Source organism: Muntiacus reevesi, chromosome 7 (genome assembly GCF_963930625.1).
Source record: "Muntiacus reevesi chromosome 7, mMunRee1.1, whole genome shotgun sequence".
Classification (NCBI taxonomy): domain Eukaryota; kingdom Metazoa; phylum Chordata; class Mammalia; order Artiodactyla; family Cervidae; genus Muntiacus; species Muntiacus reevesi.
This window is the reverse complement of record NC_089255.1, coordinates 14,487,630-14,512,837: the sequence shown is the minus strand read 5'-3', so window position 1 is coordinate 14,512,837 and position 25,208 is coordinate 14,487,630. Positions and strand designations below refer to the sequence as shown.

Genomic DNA, 25,208 nt, shown 5'->3' with positions numbered 1-25,208 from the left:
CTCTAGGGGATGCAGGCTTCAGTCGTTGTGGCTCCTGGGCTCCAGAGCACAGGCTCAACAGTAGAGGCGCATGGGCTTAGCTGTTCTGTGGCATGTGGGATCTTCTAGGACCAGGGATCGCACCCGTGTCTCCTGCACTGGCATGTGGGTTCTTTACCACTGGGCCACCAGGCAAGCCCAGTGCTCTTTCCCTTGTGATGAGAACACGTAGGCTTTACTCTCTTAACAGCTTTCAAATATATCATGTTAGCTATAGTCATTATTTTGTGCATCACATCCCCAGTACTTACTTATCTTAGAACCAGAAGTTTGTACCTTTTGACCATCTTTATCCAATTCACCCTTCCTCTGTCTCTTATTACCACCAAACTTTTTCTAATGAATTTTTTTCCCCCAAGATTCCACATATGAGATTTTGTCTTTGTCATTATCTAACTTACCTCAAACACTGTAATGCCCTAAAGATGCATCCATATTGTTGCTAATGGCAGAATTTACTTTTTTATGGCTGGATAATATTCCACTGTATATATGTGTGTATCTATCTCACAACTTTTTTACTTATTCATCTGTTGATGGACACTTGGGGTTTTCCCATGTGTTGGCTATTGTAAGTAATGCTGCTATGAACATGTGCGTATGGGTATTTCTTTGACTTAGTGTTTTTGTTTCCCTCAGATACAGTCCCAGAAATGGAAATGCTGGATCACATGACAGCCCTGTTTCCATTGTTTAAGGAAGCTTCACATTGTTTTCCAGAGCAGCCTTACCAGTTCGCAATCCTACCAACAGTACACAGGGTTCCCTTTTCTCCACATCCTTGCCAACACTTATCTCTTGTCTTTTTGATGACGGCCATTCTAACAGGCATGGGGTGATATGTTCATTGTGGTTGAGATTTACATTTCCCTCCATAATTAGTGATGTACTTGCTGGCCATTCGTATACCTTCTTTGGAAAAGCGTCTATTCAGGTGCTTTGCCTATTTAACTTTTCTATTTTAAATTTTTATTATTTATTTATGGCTGCACGGGGTCTTCACTATGGTGCACAGGCTGTCTCCAGTTGCAGTGAGCGGGGGCTGACACACGGCTTAGCTGCTCTGCAGCATGTGGAATCATCCTGGACCAGGGATTGAACCCATTTCCTCTGCATTGGAAGGCGAGTTCTTAACCACTGGACCACCAGGGAAGTCCTCCTTTGCCTCTTTTTAAATTGGTTTGTTTTTCTTGCTTTTGAGTTGTATGAGTTCTTTATATATTTTGGATATTAATCCCTTACCAGATATATTGTTTGCGAATATTTTTTTCTCCTTCTGAAGAGTGTTTTTTATTTAGTTCTTTTTGATCATCCAGTCAAGAGAGAAGACTGGACAGCTACTGTGTGCCTTGTACGTACCAGCTGGCTCAGTGGTAAAGAGCTCGTCTGCCAACGCAGGAGGCACGGGTTTGATCCCTGGGTCAGAAAGATCCCCTGGAGAAGGAAATGGCAACCCACTCCGGCATTCTTGCCTTGGAAAGCCCACGGACAGAGGAGCCTGGAGGGCTACAGTCCGTGGGGTTGCAGAGAGTCAGACGAGACTGAGTAAACAACTGTGCTGGCTGCAGGGGGTGCAGGGCCTTCCTCACCACACTGTTAGGCTCCTGGAGGGCAAGACTGGTGTTTCATCAGTCTCTGTGCTCCTCCAGCTGTGCAACTCAAGTAACTGGCCTGGGAGCCACTTGCTACTAGTTTGCAAGAAGATAAGAAGCTATGCCACGAAGTAAATCAGCACACAGCTTCTTCACAGAGAAAATTCTGCTATAAAAAACTGTCAGGTGAATTAAATAGAAAACTTCCATATGTGCTTGATTTATATTCTAGCACAAACTCCTCATCTTGTGTTCAAGAAACTGTTCAGATATTATCATTAGTCCACGGTCTGTATCTGAGTCGCACTAAACTATAGCACCTAACAAGCTATTCCGCATATAGAACGTGCTCAGCAAGGTTTGCTGAGTTAAAAGAAATTTCTCCCAAACTCAAAGAGTAATATTGCTTAGAAGCTGCTCATTTCTATAGTTGCGAAAGAAAACTAAAAAGGTGAGAAGGTTTTGTGGCCAGATACACTGCAGAACATACTCTGCCTTCAGTTTTTACCATAGATTGATGAAGCCAAGAAGCAGGAAGAGCTCACAAATTTTCACAGCTTCCCTTCAGAGAAACAACAGACAGGTGCAAACTGCTGGTGATTACTTCCTCTCTTCCCACTTGGTTTATCTGCACCGAGGTTTAGGCCCCAGTCAGGCCCCAGCCGCTGTGTCCAGACACCAGCTCTCTGCTCCAACCACAGCCCTCCAGATGTAGGACGAGGCCAAGGTGGAGGGGAATAGAAGAGGTGAGCTGAGTAAGCATCCTGGAAGGATGAACAAGCACAAACTGTTGACATTCTACGTTTCTTTGTGGGGTGTCTGCTTTAGTTTTGTTTTGGATTGGCTTAGCTGCAATTGTCACAACCATAATAACAACCCTCTGCCTACTATGCACCAATACATATTAGCTTTGATGTGGTGCTCAACAGTGCTATATTCTTCCTGGCTGTGTGACTCTAGGCAAGTCAATTATCCTCTCTGAGCCCTGGTTCAATGTATCAGTAAAACGGGAATAAGAATAATCCTCATAGTGTTTGTGTGAATGTCAAATGAGATGAGATATACAAAAGATCTCTGTAAATACATGTGTATTTAACAATATGATCTGTTAAGCTTACTATTCTCTCTAAAGCTTTTCTTCCTTTAAAGATTAGAAGACTTTCTGAATTTATCTGCAGCCACAAGTTGCATGCAAGAGTTGCTCCAATTTCAAGTAATTTCAGAGAAAATAGGTATTATGGATTTTGACTAGTGTAGATATTAGATATAAGCTGTGTCTCACGTATGTGCAGAGAGTAATACACTCACAAAAATACCACAATATCCTGCAAAGTGTGGCTCAGCTGTGACCCCATGCATAAAGCCTCCCCAGGCAACCCTGGCTGGAAGAAATCTTGCCTTTCTCAGAGCTCATGTACCTGTTAAATTCATATCACTTCGGTTCAATAATTATCTATTGAGCATTCAACGTGGGGCTAGGGATTGGGCTAAATGCTGAGGTACAAAGATAAAGATGACCTGATCTTTTCCTCTAGGAACCCGTGGTCTTGCTCATGGCCCGTTACGTGACTGCCACAAGGTGTGAAAACAACACTGACAGAGGTGCTTGGCCAGAAAGAAGGGTGACACGCGACAGGACGGCAGCAGCCCTGCTGAAGGAGGCCTGGGAAAGCGCCGCAGAGGCTGAGCCAGTCGGGCTCTGCAGGCTGCACAGGAGTTCACCACGTGGGTATAAGGAAAGTGCATTCTCGATGGAAGAAACAGCACATGCAAAGATATGACCATGTGAGGACGCCTCATGCGCTAATGGACTGTCAGACCGTTAGGACACAGGCTGAGTGTACAGGAGCGCAGTGAGGTGGAGGGCCAGGTGAAGGTGGGCAGGAGGACGTGCAGGAGGCCTCCGGTGAGTCTATCTATCCTGCGCTCGGCTGTTCATGTCCTCACATTCCTCACTAGACTGGAAGCTAGTTGAAGGCAGGACGCAAGATTGACAAACTCTTTCCTCGGCATCAGGCAGGACGCTCTGCCCAGGGTAGACACTCAACAAAGAAGGGTGGGTGTGTGCTCAGATGCACAGTTGTGACATTCTCTCCCTGTCTCATCAGAGCAGAAAAGGCTGCTGAAATACAAACCTGCACCAGACGTGCAGTGTGTTACAATTCAGCCAGGCCCCGGAAAGCTAGCCTCATGCCTGCCTTTGGTACTTAACCCACTTTCCAGATGACACGCACTGCTGCCTGCACAGGTGAGCTGGAAAGGGGGCCACTTCCAAAGGCAGGAAGCCGAGGTGCCAGCCAGGGCTCTGCTGACCTCCCTGACAGGGGAAGGAAAAGCTCGTTTAGGAGAAAGAACTTTCCAGTCCTGGAGCTGGCGCCTCAAGCCCTGAAAACGCCAGCATTCCAGGGCTGCTGATTTGCCTTCCCAAGAGCGAGAGTATTCCAGAGGCAAGCCTGTGGCTTAAAAAAAAAAAAAATCATGTTTAATTTAAAAATTAGAAACTGGAGCAGGCTGTGAGCACAGGGGTTGATTGAAACAAAATTTAAATTCCTGTCAAGCCCATTTAAACACGGGGGCCCTTCATAGACAATTAGCTGCTCCCTGTGAATGCTGAATAAACTCAGGCCTGGTCACTGCGAGCAGAGAGGCGCCTACTGTGAGGCGCTGAAAAAAAAATTAACTAAAATCAGGCTGTATGAAATATTCAGCCTTCCAGTATATCACAGGGGTTTGAAAGTGTAAACAAGACAAAAATCGATTCCTTAGTGCCCTCAAATCAAGCCCCCAAAATGGTTAGGGCATCTGTTTCTGCTAAATTTTGTTTACATCGGCAGATTTGCCTTAATTGCAGTTGTTTATTTCTCATTGTCCCTGGGGCCCTAATCTCCCGATTACTAATACTTAACACTCATTTCACATCTAAAGCTACTTCTAATCCTCAACAGGTTTTGGGGGCTCTTAAAATTATTGAAACCGCAGAGGCGGGAGAGACAGCCTCTTTGTGAAAGGAACATTTTCTTATCTACTACCAGCTGGGCCCAATCATCACCAGGGATGGCTACAACAAAGGTGCTAAAAGGCTCTTCCACAATGACTGCTGCTCCACTGGGGATTCAGAGGATAAAAAGGAGCTTTGATGGAAAAATCTGAACAAGAGGCTAAAGCAGTCCAGCCAAATAAAGTTACTGTCATAATCAAATGCTGTCAATCACCATGAAAATCCAATTAAAAATGTCTCAGCACAGCCCTCTTAAGTGGAAAAATGTACCCTATGTATACAAATTTTTGTCAACTCCACACCAGTCCCACAATGAGAAAGCCCTCCTATTAATTGAACCCCCCCTCCCCCACCCCCAAAGATGCTAGTCATTCAGAAGCAGTCTGAGGGAGCTGCGGCACACACCAGCTATTGGTATACAATTAAAAGAGTTAATCGGGTTACATTTGAAAATTCCATTTTTATTTGTGTCGAGGGAACCTTTGCACGAATAAACCAATGGTAACTTATTTTCCTACTTCAGAATCAGTGACCATTTATATTAAGAGAGCGGAGAAACAGTAAACCAGGATACTGGAAAGAAACTAGTCCATGCTCCGGCAAATGTCTCTCGGTAGACCATGGCCTAATGTTTAATTCTAATCTTGAAAATTAAATAGAGGACAGAAGGCCCAAATGTCTCTGCTGCCTTTCTGCAGTCTCTTAAATGGCCAAGTGAACCTCAAGTTATCTGCAGGCAGATCTGACCCCCCAAATAGCTGTCTACAGAAGGCCTCAGAGACCACACAGCTCCTGGTCCCCCAAGGTCTCTCTCGAAACTGCTACAAACTAAAAAGCAAAAAACCCATTAAACAAATCCAGCTGGCTACAACTGTAAATAGGTGACTTCTAATAATTTTCCAGCCCTTGAGATTCCTGGCTAGACTCATTCACTATTGATAAGTATTGCATCGATTTATTGGAGTGCTGTCGATGTTGTTTGGTTGCTAAGTCTGTGTCCGACTCTTTGCGACCCCACAGACTATAGTCCACCAGCTTCTCTGTCCGTGGGATTTCCCAGGCAAGAATACTGGAGTGGGTTGAGAATTCCTCCTCCAGGGGATCTCCCCGACCCAGGGATCAAACCTGTGTCTCCTGCATTGGCTGGTGGGTTCTTTACCATTAGCCTCCAGGGAAGCCCTTATTGGAGTGTACTTACAGGAAAACAAGTTTGCTGCTTTCAATAGCAATTCCCAAATCACAAAGACTGGGCTTCAGGATTGTTTTATATTCCCTCCCACAAGTGGCTGAATAACTCTGGATTTTTCAGCCTGATCTATTATTCCCAAGGACTGGGGGGCAGGGTGGCCCACACCTGATATGGTGATAGATAGAAGACCTTGGGGTCCCCTGCCGTCACTCTAACCTGAAAAAACATGGTGCTGGCCAGGTGGTCTCTAAGTCTCGACTTTCTAATGACCTCATGACTTGGAATGAACTGTCAAAGGTGAATTCTCCAGTGGCCAGAACACACGCCAAAGATCACAGGTGGGCTCTGAACAAGGCTTGCTTCACACTTTCTTGCTCTTCCTGTCCTTCCAGGGTGGAGAGCAGAGCCCTGGGGCCTGTTCTGATTGGTCTGGCTGCACTGGTCGTTAAAAGCCGTGAATGGTATCCAAGCAAACCATGTGATGTCCCAGAAATTCTATTATTTTGGCACCAAATGATTTTCCCACATGACCTCTCATAGCAGAAAGTCAAACAAGAATCTCTGATCAGACCATGTAGTTCTAGTGTGGCCATCCTAACTCATACTGAATATCAGAGCCCAGGATGGCATGTTCTTGGGTGAGTTTCCCCAACTTTACTCTGAGTTCCGAGAGAACAGGGACACATGATGTCATGTTTGTCTTTATGTCTAATTCAGTGTTTTACTACAATGAATTAGAGTGAGTGGCACGTGCAAAGAATAATTGATAGTGCTTTCTCTTCTTTTAGTCAGAACAGAGAACATGCCTGAATGACAGCCACATATGACCAAGCTAGGAACTGAATAAAAGATCAGGCTCTTCTTTCAAGGAACTCAATCTAGTGGTAAGGAGAAAAAACGGTGTCAAACCAGTGAGTTTCACTTGGACAGTTTTTAAAAGCAGCAGCAACAAAAAAAGTCCCCAGTATCTGCTCCCTGGTCCAATGCCAGAGATTCTCTGACTTGGGTTGGGATCTGGGCAGTTTCTTTTAAAATCCACTCAGACGATTCTGATGAGTTAGGAACCCCTGTACCACATGGGCCAAGCTGTGAATCTACCATGAATATATATTTTATGTGATGAAGTGCTGTTTCAAGTTAGAGACAATAAATGGTGGAGGGATTCCGAGAAGGGAGCAAGCTCTGTGAAACAGCGGAGTGGGGAAAGCTGCAGGGAGGAGGAAGGAGAAGTTTGAGGACAGTGGAAAGGAGGGCATTCTCGGCTGAGGCCACCACCCAAATAACAAAAACTCCCTGCGAACTGAGCAACATCAAAGGAGGAACAAATGCATAATACATTCAGAAGACCCAGCTCCGCCTGGGTGAGTGGGCAGAAGACTGAAAAGCGGCTCCACTGTTGCACTTCACGGCATCCAAGGGAATCAAACTGTTCCTGTGGCCAAGGCCGTGCAGCCCCCGTGCCCTGAAATGATGCTGGGAAGACGGCAGTCAGTTCAGTAAACTGAGAAAGAAGACTTGCAAGCAGGAGTTCAAAAATTGCAATCTTAAACAGGCAAATCATCACCATATTAAGAGATCGGACGTGACTGATGGAGGAAAAAAGTTATACTTAACTGGGAAATTAAAACTGTCAGATCACTATGATCAAGGAATGACAGATTTTTATCTGTCTGTATCTCTCTGGTTATGTGCATATATACAAATACATTCACACGTATACACATGCATTTATCTGATAAAGTCTGGTGAAAAGATTAAGCAGTCACATCCATGAAAAAACAAAGCTTACTTTCTGGGGTTATAATCTCTCTGTTCTTGCTGAAGTGCTAACATGTCATCAAAAATTCAAATTAAAGCTGTCTGATTCAGTGTGATCTCAAGCATTCAGACAGTGATTCTGCCGTTGTAATTATGTGCAATTAAAAACTAAAATCAACTTCTTACTAGTGCCTTCCTATTTATAAGCAGACACAAAACAGATGCTTTTAATGGCCTTTAAAACTTGAAAATAGTAATAATAAAAAATTCATTACGTGGTTGTCAACTGGACCCTATGTGGAGGCCCCAGGCTTCTGCGATGTTTTTTGTGCTTGGAGAAAATATTTAGCTGAAGTTTCAATATTATCCAGTTTCCCTCTGCAAATCTGGGGTGTCTTGGCCAGTGAGCTGATGTGCACTTCCCAATGGTGTCTTCAAGAACTGGTGGCTAGGCACACATGTAAGTCTGGCCCTAATAGTCTGTTTTTAATACATGGTCCATGTGATGCAGCAAATTAGCTAAAGGTAGTGAACTACCACCAAGTTCAGAATTGCTTATTAAACCATCACTAGTAGCTTAAAAAGCTTAGATTACAAGCACATGGTCCATGAGTACTGGGCAAGGGGTGTGTGTGTGTGGAAATGTGCTTTTCCTCTGTGCTTAGGGACTCAGTAAGCATTGGACCAAAATAAAGTGGAACTTCATCTTTGGTCCAGTTAGTAGAATACAGTGATAATGCTGAATTTTATTTGAGTCGTAGGCTCCCAGAAAGCAGTAACACGTGAGGAATCTCCCTACTCCTGTGTTAGCTCCAAAGACCAGTTGCTCTCACAGAGATCAGACCCCTGTCCCTCCCTCCGTAAGGCTGGCGGCTAACTCCCTGGTTCACCTGACTCCACAACCTTGGCTCCCTGCCCTTTGCTTCAAGACATTCTTCACTAAGAAACATTCTCCCTATTGCAACAGCCTGACTACAATCATCTTCTGTGGGTTTGAGTCCCATAATAAAGCCATTTGGTCTGAATCCAGAAGTCACACTGGAATCTGAGTGCTGGAGACAAAAATCCTAACATGATGGTTTTTCCAATTTTTAAAAGGGACCCTACCCAATTTATTGCATACCTGGATTCGCTTAGAGAACAACGCACCAGTCTATCTGAAAATGTAATTATAATCAGGTTTTGGATAAGCAGAAAAGCTAACAGTGACAATGTAATTTAGAGGAGTTAAACAAGTTAACATCTCTTTGCAAGTAATTAAATGTTTAAACAGATTTTTCTGGAACAGTTTGGTGTTTATTAGCCCCCAAACAATACCACCTCCAGTACATAAAGCCCCTTCTGAGAAATGAGATGCCTTCAAGTTTGCAGCTGCTAGAATTCAGATGAAGAGGAAAAAAAAAGCCCTTTCTAAAAGCACTATTTTGATTATAACTGACACTCCCCCCCAAGACCCATATTTGCTTCTCTGGGGTTTCCAGCCCCGCTATTTACTTGCTTTCTAAGCAAAATGTCAAATTTCAATCACAAACTGCACTGTGTGCTTCTTCTCAGGTGCCTGAGTGGAAAACCAAACCTGAGGAAATGCTAAACGAGGATGCCCTGCTCTGGAATGTACCAGGAATTGCACAAAGTAACAGGCATGATTATGAGAACCTGAGGAGAAAACCCATGTTTTTAAACAATTACTAAAGCAGTATAGTGATGGCATAAAGACAATTTCTGCGCCAGCTTGTTTCTCTGAAATTCTCTCTGCCACTGAACAGCTAGAACAGATAATAACTATTAGTAAATCAAACTCCTCTGCAATATCCAGCTGTGCCTCACACATTTACATACAGATAGAATGGGTATATGTTTTTAATATGTATGTGATACGTACTTGTAACACAGCCGAAGCGCATGGTACAAAGGAGGAGGAGAATGGCAATCGGATCAGCATGAGATAATAAAGTGGCCTAGATAAAGTATTAGCCAGCGATTGATCTCAAACCGGGAGGCGGCTTCTTCTGACCTGATTACTTACTATGCATAGATTCCATTAAATAGAGCTTAGACATGGAAAGCTTCTGGAAACACTCTAAATGCATAGAAGGATCTACAGCGCTCTGAACTGCATAGATGCCCATGGCCCACACGGTCCTGGCTTGAGCTAAAGCCCACATTCAGGATAGGCTGAGAGGTTAAGGGGCTGCCTGACAGCTGGTGGGAAGCTCGCTGGCTGGGTCCCACAGGGAGCGCCCATCCCTTTCCTTCCCTCCCCCATGCCAGCGAGCATTTCACCCCCCAAATGAAGGCCCCCCTCCCGAGCAGCTCGCCTGGCCCTGGCCACAGGGCTCCTGTGATCAAAGTGGGAAGGAAATGAGGAGCTGAGCAATCATTTACGGTCACGGTCCCCCTTTGAAAAACTGATGACAGCCACGAATTTCTCTTAAAAAAAAACAAAACAAAACAACGCACATCCCCACAAGCATATGCAACTTCGGAGTAATTTCAGGGGCTCTAACAGACTTCCGGAAGTCACTGACCCTAGGTCAAGCACTGCTTATCCAGTCCATCCCTTTCATTCTCAGATGAGGACACAGAAAGTGGGGAGGCATGGGGGAGCTGCAGACCGGGGCAGGGAGGCTTCCCTGCTAAGTCAGCCTGACCTTTACTATAAAGGAACCGGGAAGGAAGATTAATTCCTCAGAAGGAATTCCCTGTGGTTTATACAAATGGTCTATACAGAAAGGTTGCTCACCAGGTGGCTTTTACTTGAAAATACGCAAACGTATAATCTGAATAGCCAAGCCAGCCACACCCTTCTCCATCTCCATGCCTTCATCTCAGGTCATCTCTCTCCCTGAACGCAGGGGTAGGATCCTTACTGTTTTGCTTTGGGAAACCTCCCCCACCGCCTGCACATCACCATCCTCTCCACTCGTGTTGCAATCCCATCAACCCTTTCCGCCTGGCAGAGGCTGCCCTTTCCCCACAGAAGCTGGAACAGGCTTGCTTGGTTGTCTGAAGCCTCTGAATGCTGTCTGCCACTCCCTCAGAGTTTCTGCAGTGTGGAAACTTAGTTTTCTAAGTTTGCTGGTCTTCAGTCACAGAGCCAGGGCAGCGCTGACGTACGTCTTTTTTGTGCTTTATATCAGGGTGACTTAAAACTGGGTTAATTATGGAATCATCATCAGAGGAGCAGAAAGAGTATGTGTGTGGGGGTTCCTATCTGTCTGAATGTTCCTCGCTGCCTGCATGGCTGGTTTTCCTTTGCTTAAAGTCAGCAATAACTAGCTTTAAACGATAACTTGAAGAGTTACTCATGACATAACTCGAGGAGAGGGAAGATCTTCCCCAAGGATGAAGGACTTCCCTGTAAGTGAGTAGGAGTCCACTCAGGAGAACTGACTCAAGAAAAAAGGTACTGATGGGTGGGTGTGCCGCTTCTATGTCAAGTCAGAGTTTTCAGACCTGGATCCTAGAGTTCCTCCTACTGGAAGTGGGATTTCTTAACGGATCGCCCAGCATGTGGTAAATACATCGCCTATCCTGACCGAACCTTTGTGGCTTTGTGACTCCAACAGGCCAGTGTCGGTGGGATTTCTGTTCCGACAGCACTGGAGGTTTCACACTGCTCAGAGAAGGTCTGGGAACTCGACACACTCATGCTTGGCCCATCCTTTCCTTTGCCCGGAATGACTCCTTGCAAACTCTCTATTAAAATTCAATCCAAGCTCCAAAGGCCCTTTTCAAATGCTACCTTCTCCATATAGCCTTTCCCCATTTCTGAGGATCCCCACAGACCTCTGCAATTCTTTTCTAGTAGCTGGTTTATTCTAGTGACTTGCACAGGTGCCTTACCCTCTGCAACACTGTATGTGCAAGGCATACTCTGTTATCTTCCAAGTCTAGCACAGGACTCTGCACGTATCTATCGAATTCAGTTGTCTGCCTGCTTCTGAGATCTCTCAAGATGACGTGGATGCCAATGATGAGAATTCTGAGTTAATTCTTCATGTAGCTTAAGGGCTATGTGCCAGAAAACAGTACCAGTTCCTGTGGATCCTGGCTGGCCTCCCCCAAATGTGAACATCAGGGGAATTTCTTAGTCCAATTTTAAGACATTTCCACTTAGAACAGAAAAATTGTAGTCATCTTAGGAATAACCATGCAAAGCAGACAGAATTAAATAGCTAAATGGCTAAATGAGTTCTAACACTCTAGAGCCTAAACTTGAGTTATACATTTCATCTTTTAAGAATGACATGGTCAAAAACTGCAAAGATGATGATTTTTAAGACTCAAGTATTCTCATATGTAAGGCGACTCCACAAATGAAACAACAAAAACCACTTGAGCACTTGCCACATGCACGGCCCAGGCCCAGAGGTGTGGGCGATTTGGCACACCTCTCCCTATATTCTCATTTACTAAGGCTGAGACTTGTCAGGGACACACTCGAGTTCATGTAAGAGTTTCTTGATGAGTCTGTAACTTTCGATATTTCTATCCAACTTCACCTCTGATGTTCTCCCTTTGATCGAAAAATGCAGGCCCACAGGGACATCTCAACAGCCCAAGCTGTGCAGACCATGTTGCTATCCTGCTGGCTGGAGTCACCGGGCTTGGGAGATAAACTGCTCTTTCTGTGAAAGGCAGGCCCCCACCCACAGTGACAAATGGCCTCTACAGTTCATGCATTCCAGAGAATGCTCTCAGCTTCCAGATGGGAGCACCGTCAAATAGGTTGTAGACAGAGACAGAAAAGGAAAAATTAAAGTCATTAATATGCTGGAAGGAAGAGAGAGACTGGTTCCTTTAAGGGGATCCCTAGGATGTGACTCAGGTTCCTCAGGTCAGGGACAGCCCTCGTTCTTTCTTATCCCGTAGGGGGTCCAATATTCGGGCTCAACCCCCTTGACCACAGAAGTGTCACACACACTCCTTTGTTTCCTGTCCCCTCACTGAGGCTGCACTAAGGCAGGGTGCCTCACTATTGCTATACCTAGGGGAATAAGCTCACTCAAATCAAACTGTGAGCAGTACTAGAAATACTGTTAAATTAAGTATAGGATGGTGCTTCCTGTGACTAAATTTTTCATTGTATCTTATTGATTTATTGATATTTATTAATTAAAAATGTGGGACAGGACACACCAGGCTGTATAGTTGTAAAGAGATATATCGGAATATGTCTCCCTTGTCTCTCTCCACACACACAGCCAGCCACGTATGCTTGCTTCCAAGGCACTGGCAGGACGTGCCCTTCAGCCTTGTCTTTACGACTTGCCACCCTGGAGTGGTGTTCCCCACCAACACAGACATCCGGATGCATTTATGAGTGTATGTACGATCTGTAGATGTTTTATTTATAAGTGGCCAACTCACTGCAGCACTGAAACATGCATTTACAAATATATATCTGTTTTATGAAACCCTATTCCTTTGTTTTAATAGCTGAGCTATCCAGCCATAGCATGATAATGTACAAGGTAAATGGGTCTCCATCTCTAGAACCTGTTCCAAGTTTCCTCAAATGTGACTAACTGCATGAATTTCCCAAACATCAGAGACCTCCCCATCAAAAAAAAAAAAAAGAAAAAAAAATGAGTTTATTCTAGACATGCAACCTGCACAGTTATAAATTGCAGGGGTTTTAGGGGTGAACTTTAACTTGAAATTACCCTGAAAACTGAGATTTTGCTCCAGGGGTAACATGAAGAAGAAAACTACCTTCCTGGAAAGCACGTATGATGTAAAAGGGAAAGACACTGGTATATTATATTTGGGGTGAAAACTGTATGACACAGGAGTTTGGGTGTTTAGAGTATTTACAAGGATGAAATACAAAGGCTAGAAACCTTTGAACTGATATCATAAAATGCTTCTTATTTAAAGTGGTGAGAGAAAACTGATCAGAATTCGTCCTGATTGCAATAATCTAGAGACAAGGAATGGTATGCAAAACGTCAGAAGGAGTAGACTATAATTATTATTTACCAATGCTCGACGCTAGCGTTGTTCTAACAGCTTGTGCATTGTCAAATCAACAATCTGCACTAAATAAATGACCATTTGGGACTTTGTTAGGGAACGACTCTGCTCCTCTCCGCTTGACGAAAAACCGTCATTTGTAATCAAAGAAAGCGGCCTTGGAGCTGAGAACACAGCGCTTGCAGCCTTACAGTTGCCTCTTTCTAAGGAAAGACTAAAGATTCACATTAACTTGATCTTTTACAGCCAATCTAATTTCATTCTACATGAATCCAAGAGGCCGCCACGGCACACTCAGAATTTCCTCTAGGATTGCACTAAAAACTTAATATGCTGACTATCTTTTCTGTTACCAAGCCTCTGAATTCTGAGAGGCTGTAATAGCAAATAAGGACAAGGAGTAACCTAGATTAACTTGTGACCCTTGAGTGTGAGGCAAAGGCAAAGGATTCTGCATGAAGCTTCAAAATGGTGATGGGTTTTTAAGAAGTGGAAACTGCTATCTGAGGATGTGAGCTTCAAGAGCACCCACCCAAACGAAGTAGATCATACTGGCTTTCTGGAGCCTGTGGATACTTGAAATCTGTAACTAAAAACATCTACTTACCATCAGTTCCTCAGGGGCTGGCCTTTCTTTTGGCTGTTTTCGCATGCTGTAAGAGAAGAACTTGCATTATCTGTGTCGCTCGTAAATCTGTGCAATAATTCCCACCACTGGCTACTTGCTCTGGAATTTGAATGTTTTCAAAATTCATCACGTTCAGTTCTTGGCCAAAGCATTAGCATGTGTTCTCTTTTGTTTATTTTGGCCTTCAAATAATCAGGTTTGGGGGGGAGCTAATGAATCAAAAATACAAAGTTTTTCTTTTTTTTTTTTTTGTTTTGGAGTTACTCTTGCAATACAGATAAATAATCAATTTAAATTTATCCTAATTCTACTTTTGAATGAATTATGAAAAAAAGCAGCAATGTTCTCTTCCTGACTTGGTTATCAATTCATTTCAAATAAATTTAGGGAATCATATACTTCTTTTTTGGTAACTGGGATAAGACAATAAGAAAAGAAATGTGACAATCAGGTCAAATGAGAAAACATCTCATTCCTTCATTACTACTCAGAATAACAAGTCATACATAAAAGAGGTCAGACATCTAGATAATGCTACAAAATTATAAATGGGTTATTACATTATCTTGTCTTTCATTTATTTTGGCTGCTCTGCAAGTTGATAATTCATTAAACAGCTGTGGGGAAGTTACGTTTGCTTAAAGAATCACATTCCTCTCACAAAATATCTCGTCTGACATAAAACAGGTATAATCAGTGGCTGCAGCACGTACTTGGTTAGGTGACGAAGCACCCACTCATGGGACTGAAGTAACCATGAGTAAGCTACCTACTGACGGCCAATTCATACTAAACTCAGTATCTGTGGGATGAAGTCATGAAAAGAGATTGCTGCTTCTGCTGCTACCTGGAAAATCAGAGATACTCTCTTCATATGCGGCAACCTCAAACAAGCAAGAAAAAACAAAAACAAAAACATACAATCTCTGCATTTGCTGACAGCATTTTTTTTTTTTAAAGTAGAGATCTAATGATCATTTGGTAAATAAGAACCGTAGTTACAAACTGTTAATGACATCGAGGACATTTGCCTTCCCAATAAATAACCATATGCACCACTCAAATACTGCATCCATTAGCAAGTAATTCAAGCTGTCTCACCAGTGGATTTGGTAACACTCCTAATCTGACATTCCAAAGTAGCTGTATCTCTTGGGAAAACAAGGCTATTACCCACTATCATTTCTGTTTTGGCTTAACATCTGTGGAAATTTCAACACAGGTTATCCCTCCCTCCGTCTCCACAAAACTTTAATATAACAGCTGATCAATTTTCTTTGGACAGAAGGCAGGCAAGGCCCTATCTGCTCAGAATGGGCTCCACCCCCAGGTTGGTCCCAGATCACACAGCGAGAGAAGCAGGGTGGTCAGGGCACAAACCCAACATCAGCGAGCAGTTGATGCCCAAACCCAGTGCTCCAGGCAGCTCAGGAATTGCACAGTTTGTTTTTCAAAGTGTACCTTTCAAAATGGGACATCCCCATCATGTGCTTCCGTTACTAGGAATTCCGCATAAAGGATATAAAGAGAGACTAATACGTATTTCTAGATAATGGTTCTAGTATTAATGAGCTTAGGATTCCAGTGTTTAACCAGTATGTATGCTTTTTAACAACATGGCACATTTTGGAAATAAAATGTTTGCAGAATGAAAGTAGTTTTTACAAGCTATGGAATATTATATAAGTATTTTAAATAAACAGAAATAGTGCTAATAAAAATTTTAGAAGTTGGGGGTTAAAAATCTCTTCCCCACATATTTTTCCTATGGAATATAAACTACATAAGACATTTTTATTAAGAGGTAACATATTACACTTAGTCAAAAAGGTGATAAAGCTTGACATTTATATTAAGGAATATTTCTTGGTTTCACTTGAGCATCATCATCAGATGGCTCATGGGGTGGGGGGAGGGGCGAGCGTACAGCCATTCTGGGTTAGCAAGGACTCCTGAGTGCACTGTTTGTGCCCCCACAGGAACCAAGGGCTCATCCTCCACTAGTGGACGTGATTCTGAAGGGGTGATGAAATGAGGGTCTTGGGAAGGAGGGAAAGAGGAGCAAAGGCAGTTGGGAAGGAGTTCCAGAATGTGCAGAACAGCTTGCGATCAGTTGTGTCTCCTGCTTTGGGGGCAGTCATTTCTATGCTCCCAATTTCCTTCTCCCTCTCCCTCTCTCCATGTCGGGGTGAGGGAGCAGGCAGGAGGATGGCAGCGAGGGAACTGGGGTTCCAGGGTCACACGGGTCCCTGTAGGGAAGAGGTGGATGATGTGAAAGGGGTGATAAAAGAAAACTTCATTCTACGGGGAAGAAAAAGGCAGACGGCTGGAAAAGAACCCTTATACCTGTTTCCTCAGATGTAAAATGACAAGGGGTTGCCTAGAGACTCTGAGAGATTCTGTGGCCCCTTTGATTTAAATCCTGTGGCTTTCAGTTCTTACAAGGTTAAAGTGGGCCTAATATAGGAACCACATTTTCATAGCCTCTCTAACATCAAAATTCATTGAAATGGGACACCAGTATTTTGTCTAAAATATAACCAAAGATAAAAGTTATTTACCGAAAATCCGATGAATTAATAAACTATTCTGCTTCTACTAAGTGACAGGCATTTTTATGGGTAGTTTGAGGTCCCATTAATAAAAATAAGCTTCACATGTCTGTGCAACAAGGGCTACAAAATTGTGTATTTCTTTAAAAAAAAAACAACAAACAACTGGATAGCAACAGTATCTGTGCTCAAAGAAGTAGCCTGATTCTCAGAAGTTTATTAAAACAGGAAAAAGCCTCTAAAGTACGTTTATGACCCTGTGTGTAAATAACGTTTACATAATTTAAACAATTCCTTCAGCTTGCTGCCCCATCTGCCCAAGGCCCCAAAGTCCCTCCCGTCTCCGAAAGGAAGCAGGGAGAGCCATAAGGTCTCACGGAGCCGCCGAGTTAATGGCATGTATCATTTACATTGAGGGCATGGCATGTTTGCAAACAGGCTCACCACTGAGTGATGAAATGTACAAATGGCTCGGAGAACTCTCCAACCGGAAGGACGGGCGAATCCTGGGACGGAGGAAAAACAAGTCATCAAAAGTCACAGCAATTCCTTCTCTTTCTTTATACCCTCCTCCCCCCATCCCAAAGAAGCAAATAAAGATGACCACATAACAAGGATTCACCAGCATGTGGGAAGGAAAATAAGGCATCATCCAATTAAAAAAAATACAACTGTCTATACTCTCTTTCACATTTACGTAAAAATGCCAAATTTAAAGCCACACACATTTTATAATGGTGAGAAACAGGAGAGCAAAGAGGGAAGGGAGGTGAAAAAAGGACAATGATAGCCACGGGGTAGGAAAGAAGGTACGGAAGTGTAAATGAGAAATTAATGATTATTTAAGTAACACACAAATGGTCGTGTAATTAACAAAGAGCTGTGAAATTATTCTTCTGTTGACCTTTGTTTCTTTTACTGGATTTGCTATTTATTTACACTTTCCTTTTTATTTACATTTATTAGTATATTCAGTTGCTCTTAACTGCTTGCCTTTAACTGAATCAGGTGGGTCAGAGTTGGGTGTTTTTTTTCTTTTTCTTTCATTTTAATAGAAAAGCTTTGAAAGGGGAAGAGCTGTTTCCTAAAAAAGAAATTCAGCCTATTTGCCAGTCTAGGCAAACTCATCACAGGAGAAAGCCAGTGAATTAAGGACGCCCACCTTGACCACTGGCAGAACTCGTGTGGGGATGGGAGCCACTCAAGGGAGCAGGAAACTACCACAGCAACAAACGACAGTAGCCATGTAACACAGGGAGCAAACCCCATTACCATTCGCAAAGGAAGGCTTTAAGAATTTAGGAGTTTTTCCAAGAATGACAGAGCGCGCCACTGTGTTTATAGTGTAACAGCTCAGGATGTAATGAAATTACACTGCAGAGTACTTTAACAGTCATCTCATTAGACCTACAGTTGGAACAAGAGAACCACATAAAGTAGGCAGCTGCAAATGACTCCATTCTCATCCATTCTCATTTGCTATTAAAAATACCTTTCGGCGGCTTTTTTCCTCCCTGACATCCCCACACAAAGTGCCCTGCAAAGTATGATACATGCACCTATTTAAATTAACAAAGGAATGACTTATTTTAATCTCACTGTGCTTTGGAGTGCTTTGGCCATTTGGATGAGCAATATATCATTACATACAACCTTCTAGCGCTGCAGGCAAGAAACTCAGAGCATGCAGCATTTGGTGGGAGCCAAACAATTTCTCTAGCACACAACTGTGTCAAATGCATGCATGTATTCATTATTGAGAACGAGAGGAAATAGCTTTGATGTAGTGGAAAAAAGAAGATGATAAAAGCACCTCTGCAATATGCGTGTCATTATCAATGGTGGCAGATAGATACAATTGCACAGCCTCCTCTGTGATTAGTAAATATACATATAATTGCTGTGGCCAATTATCAGAAAAATGAGATCGGTAATTACAAGACAGAAAATTAACTAGAACTCTTATTAAGGCTTTGTTTCCAATTCAAACAATTGGGAAGTGGTGGAAAATACAATTAAATCAAAAGAAACTGAGGGGGTCAAGGCAGCCCCCCCCCAAAAAAAAAAAAATCCCAAAGAGGTTTAAAAAAAAAAAAGGAATGTGAACCAAATGTTTCTTAATTTTTGAATATCTGTCCTCTTTGAATTGATTCTTTTCATCCAGATGAGAGGCAGGTCAGTAATCATAAAGTTAAAATTCTCATCAGTAGAGACAGACTTCCAAGAGGAAAAGAAAAAACAAAGGAAAATGGGAGCGAAATAAAATCTTGCCAAGTTCACAGGATTACATGCAGGCATTACATAGAGAGGACATGAAAAATGGGGGACTGAAGAAATAGTCTGCTCAAAAGAAACAAGGCACATAGTAACATGACAAGTCCTCGATAAAGGAACTATAAAATGGTCACGGAAGTCCTATCAGTTTGAAGAACAAAAATAAAACATGATATCAATTTCAGCCCAGTCTGTTTTAGGAAAGTCATATATATCACCAACCTGCGAGATTCTACAAGGCCCAGTTCAAGAAATGACATTTTACTGCCTCAAACACTATTAGTAAAAAGATATTTCAAAGTCTGAGGTACAAAAATTATGGACTCTGACCAGGTAGTTAATTTTTTCTAAGTCATTCCTTTCTGAAATTTTTTGGGACGTGGTAGTACTGGAAGTATCTGAGCAGCAGTTGCTTTAAGATGAATGTTTAGGAAAGTAAAAGCCTAGTGTCTTAACGCAGCTGAATATTTACTGAGATGGTTAAAATTCTAGACTGGTTTTCTACAAAGACCCTGGTGCAAAACGTGATGCTGATGTGGGCCTCATTTCAAAGTATGATACCAAGAGTAAATTGATGAACTATAGGCAACTTGATGAAGATGTCATTTTAACATGGATGAGAAACAAAATGAGGGAACTGTGACATCTGTGCACGGGTAGTTAATTTTATTTAAGACCTGATATTGTAGCCTGTTAAGTTCCTCATAATATAAAACTAAGGAACACTGGGTGGTGCCGATGAATAATTTATTTCACTTGTGAAAATGCCAGCACAAGTCGACTTTGCAGAACCACCGAGTGGATTTTCATCGCAGTGGTGCCTGGAAAGAATCCGTCATCAAAGATGCAGGGGAAATTCTAATCTCACATGCATAATGCCAGATACTTCTTTTCATTTTAAAATCCATGTATCTTGTGTATCTCAGAGGAGAATTTTCTGAGATACAGAAGACTGACTAGTGCACGGGTGGTTGGGTGTCAAGAACGCTACATGAAAACATGGAGGCAGGGAGTCCTTGGAGAGCCTCCTCCAAATCCACAAAAGCATGCAGGCTGTTAACATCCCAAAGGAACAAACACACTTGATAGCGGTCACCACGCTGAAGAATTTTTTGGGTATACTTTTCTTGTTTAAAAACAAGCTTAAAACAAGTAAAATTAGAAGTTAGTTTACATAAGGATGTAAAAAAAAATCTCCAAGAACCTGTCTATTTTGTTATCTAATTCCAATCTGTGCAAAGGGGATGGGGAGGCTCACAAGAAAGCTGCTCTGGCGTCTCCGTGGCCCCCAGAGAGGGAAAGCAGTCATTCACCTTGGAGTCAGAGCAAGAGAGAACCATGTCCAAGGGTTCAGAGGATCTCTAAAGTCCTGCTACCTTTGCTGCTACTTATCAAAAATCGTCTCTGTGAAACATGGGTTCAGGCAAAAGGAAGAAAAAAATACATTCTAAAAATGTAAACACAAATTAGAGAAGCAGTTAAACCAACAGCTCAGCACTGGCAGAAAGACTCTAAATTGTTAACAGAAGTCACTGTCTTTAGGAGCTTAGGGGCCACACCTCACTGGGAGGGCTTCTGCGGGACAATTCTCTGTTGAACTTCTAAGCACGGAGGTATGGAACAAAAACAGTGGACACAACCTTAACCACAAGTCGTGACCTGAGATTCTGGTCCCCAACCAACTTTCGTGTCCTGCTTAAGGGGACACAAGCCGGATCTCGTTACAGAACAGGCAACTGTTGTATAAAAACTGCAAGGGCCATTTCAGTAAGCAATTCTGGTCATCACAGAGGACAGCCTTCAAGTCTCAGAGGTTTCATGAACTACCTGGTCAGCCCCTCGTGCTGAACAACTGGAGCACAAGCAGGCGGCAAGCTAGGGAACAGTGAAGGACAACGGGAAGAAAGTTTGAGTGATGCCTTTGCCTTGTGAATAATGAACGGTTCAGGAAGGTCAACCCATTACAACAGAAACTGTTTAATTATTAATTACGCACAATCTATGAGCAAAAGGACAAGTTCAGAATGTTTAATGTATGCTAACTTCAGCTGGACTCTCTCTGGGTATTTTGTTATTAGCACTTGTCAGCAAGGTACTCAAGCATAAAGAAAGGTAAGCAGCAGAAAATCAGAGCGTGTGTCTATGTGTGTGGACCTGCGATGAGGAGGGGGTGGGGAGGAGGTCCAACTCCAACCACAGCTGCTGCTAGTTCAGCTGCAGAGTAAGTATGCCAAAAAACTACACTGTTACCTCAAGAACAGGCAGGTAAGTTGGACACTCCAAACAGAGACAATACAAATGAGAAAAACACTTTTGAAATGACTTACTTAAAAAGGAAATCATTATTTCAAGGGCATAGTTTTTTTTAAACCATGATGTTTCTTGGCTTTAAAGGATCTGTGTCATTTATGTTTACACACATGCTAGTGCACACACACACACTAGTGCATGTAAGACTGGCAGAATCTGAACAAACTCAGTGGATTATATCAGTGTCAATTTCCTGGTTGTGATATTGTACTGTACTTACAAACTGTTACCACTGGGGGAAACTGGGTTAAGGATACACAGGATGTCTTTAAATTATTTCTTATAACTGCATGTGACTCTAAAATGATGTCAAAATAGAAAGTTTAAAAGTTAAAAGGTAAGGAGTTGTTTTTTTTTTTTTAAACTCATTGAGGTCCAGGTTTTTAGTAGAGTTCTGTTTTGAATAATGGAGAAGCCTGGTATAACTATTTAACTGGAAAAAAGGTTGAGGAATCTTTGCTTTAAAAATGTACCTGAGGATTTAATTTTTGCCTTTAATTCATAATAAAAGATGACAATGGAATCTGAAAATGATGTGGTGGTGAATTCAGACACTGATAGGCAGAGACACAAAATATTGAATAAAAATGATACAACCATTCATTGTTTATTTATTGCTTCACTCATTCAACAATTTTCTTGACCCTCTACCATATCATGGTGCTTTGGTGGCCACTGCAAGATGACTGATACTTAATCCACATCCTGGAAGAATTCACGTTGTTCAGAGGGATAAGATGTGCACTGCTAAGAATGATGGGGAAGAAACTAGGAGAGTCTGGAGGGCTGGAATATTCCATCTTTGGTCTCCTACTTTCTTCCATCCTCACTGCCAGAGAAGCACCTAGGGGTGAAGGGACCTTGAACATCTTAATCTCTGTTATGTTCCCTTCCTGTGTGCAAAAGAGACATTCCTTCAAACTAAGATTATACACTTATTGGGAGTAAAACGTAAAGAGGACAGAAGGACAAATTCTCAAGAATCTCAAGGTGTTGGCCACACTGGTGAATTCTGAGGTGAGTTGTGCTGTGACTAGATTAAACCAGACAAGTTAAGCGAAATATGGCCATCCTTTTTAACAGCCTATTTATAGACTTCTTTGGTGTCAAGCCATCAAGCCAACAGGTAATTAACATCAGACAGTCACCTGTGGTCTGACCAGAACTGAGAGCTATGCTCTGACATTTTAAAACTATATTTTTTTTAACTCAAGCCTCATGTTCCTTTGGCCTGGCTCAACAATCTTTGGCCCTCCACACTGGAGTTCATGCTAATTGGCACAGCTCTCCTAGCTTGCTCCATGTGATTCCAATGGCTTCATGTCAGACTGCGTACAACATTTTGCTTTATCAGATCTCAAGTTGTTTTTTGATCCTACCCTGTTCACTGCCTTAAAGTGGTATCTTTGTGAGACAACTGGCAGAATCCACAGGGCAAATCTGCTCTTGACTGGGGAGGAAACCTTGTTTGCCTGGGTGGGGGTGGGGTATGGGGAAGATACACACACAAAAACAAAAGAACCAGATCCTGGCCTTTAAAGATCTCCATAAGGGACTTCCCTGGTTGTTCAGTGGCCAAGATTCTGCATTCCCAATGCAAGGGGTCCAGGTTCCATCCCTGGTCAGGGAACTAGATCCCACATGCTACACCTAAGGCTCAGCACAGCCAAATACATAAATATATTTAAAAAAAATCTCCACAGAAGTCATCTCCAAACCAAAAATCTACCCATCCGAAGTGTAATCCAATAGTAGATTCTGGGAAATCAGCTCAGTTTTAAATATTTTGAAGGTTCTCAATGTTCACATCTGTAAGTTTCTGCTATAACAGACTGTAGCCAGAGGGGAAAAGGCAGTCACATCTCATCAGAGAGAGAGAGGCGGAAAATGGATAGACAAGTGTTCAGTCAGAGAGTAATTCAGCCTGGTTAATATATTAGTAAATCAGAATTCCACACCAGGCTTGTACAAATTCAATCAATGCTTGTTCAGAACACTTAGTTTACTTAAAAATGTGGCCACTTTGTCAGGGAACAATAAGTGTTTTGACCCTAAAGTCTATTTTTGATTTCACAATCAGATAGAACTGATCTCATCTGCAGGATGCGATGAGGGATAGCGCTGGGGTGAGAAAGAGGCTTTGCGTTTAGGAAGGCTTGCAGATGGACGTCATCAGAAAAGGAAGCCTCTGACCCTCTTCAGCTGGAGACCACGGAGCCCTTGTCTTACTCATCTCACTCCACATCAAGACTTGAGCAGAGAAAGTGAAAGATGATTCAATTTCCACGCCGGGTCACCTCATGCTCTGGGTTGCCAGAAGTGACGAATTACACGTGTGGGCATTTGGGTGTGAAGTTCTATCCACTGGGTCCTGGCTGACAGCATCAGCTCATTTAACTGGTCTCAGGTGGACCTGGAACCAGGGGCAAAAGGCTAGAGTCTTCACCACTGAAACATCCACCTTACCCGCAAACTGTTAAATCATAGGAGAACCAGCTACTAGCCAAGAGAACATCACGACCAGACAGCTTATAAAAAACACAAAATACAAATGAACAGTTCTAAAGAAATCTCTGAAATTTGAGATTATGCAGCCCCCACTCTCCTTCCCATTTTCTCCTAAATGTTTTGGCAGTTCTTCAGTACTGGGATAAAACAGAAGATAAACTTTGTCATTTATGTCAAAACTAACCCCCCTCCCCCTTTTTTTGGTCATTTAAAAGACTTACATTTACTCAGATATTTTCTAAACATATGGCAAAGATCTTGGTGTTTCATAAAATTCCTTGAAAATAGGTAGGTGGAAAACTTGAAGTGGATTAATCTCTTAAAACCATATTTGCAATTGCTTCTTTTCCAAAGTCAATGAACATCTTTTTTTCTCTTTTTATTTTAGGTCTCATGTTGGTCATACACTCTAGTTCACAGTATTATTTAGAGGAGCCTATCTGAATGGTAAACACACACATATACACACAGATACACCGACATTCACGTTATGTCTTCCTTTTCAATGGCTTAGGCAGAGCAGAAAAAAAATGCTTGTCTCATACCAAAGGGACTTCATTTACAAAAGTAAAACCCATTATTGTTCCCTACCACTCTCTCTGTAGTCTCCCAATGCATTTCTATTGCTTTTTCATAAAACACTGGTGCAAATAATCAAGCATGACCATTGACATCCACGAGATTGAGTTTTAGGAACCATTAAATGAGCTCACCCTCGTGGGAAGCCTCCTGCTCAGGCTAGTCTAAAGGTAATTATTCAGCAATTCCTACCTGTGGTTCTACCTAGTCCCTATATAGTGTTTGAATTTCATACACTGGTAAGGTTAGTTTTTTTTTCTCAGGAAAAGTCCAGCTTACACATGTTTGATCCAGGACCTAAATTATAATGTTAATATACACACTACCATTTCACCAGGTTCTCTGTGTAGAAGTGCTGATTAAAAGCAATCTTAAAGGTAGATCACAAACTATATTAAACAAAAATGCAAGAGGAAAATCCAGGAGTGAAAAAGAGCCCTTAACATGTTCCTAAATGAAAGGAATTATTCCTTTTTTCATTGGTAAAGGGTTAACATTGAAACAGCTGAACTACATCCACATACTGTTCAAGGGCAAGAACCTGGCAGGTCCGTGTCCTGAAAAATCAACAAGCCATAACGCTATCCAGATAGACTCAGGGAACTTGCTGAAATCCAAAGTCCCCATGGCCACACTGAGTGTCCTCCTGAATGTTCACTCAACTGCTAGTTAAAATAATTACTGCTGTTTGTCACCTACACTGCCAGCTACAGATACAGGAGAGGACAGAACTTCCAGGGGCTTCACGGTGGAGGAGTGTCAGTCGTATTTGCTTACACATTTTTATAAACCAATTCAAAGG

At 42.4% G+C, this 25,208-nt stretch overlaps 1 protein-coding gene across 3 annotated transcripts in view; it reads right to left on the bottom strand.

Annotated features, from left to right (window-relative positions):
• The window catches only part of MAP2K5 (mitogen-activated protein kinase kinase 5), a 261,148-nt gene that overhangs the window by 27,616 nt on the left and 208,324 nt on the right, over positions 1 to 25,208 (bottom strand). The window contains exons 19-21 of one of the 3 annotated variants that reach the window (XM_065940825.1): positions 17,180 to 17,241; positions 14,163 to 14,208; positions 5,128 to 7,291 (exon numbers count right to left, since the gene is read on the bottom strand). In XM_065940825.1, coding sequence (XP_065796897.1) covers positions 7,157 to 7,291; positions 14,163 to 14,208; positions 17,180 to 17,241 — 243 coding nt within the window. In that variant the 3' untranslated portion in view covers positions 5,128 to 7,156. Of the gene's footprint in view, positions 1 to 5,127; positions 7,292 to 14,162; positions 14,209 to 17,179; positions 17,242 to 25,208 lie in introns of those variants that run through there. The other 2 variants (XM_065940823.1, XM_065940824.1) reach the window with 2 other exon arrangements.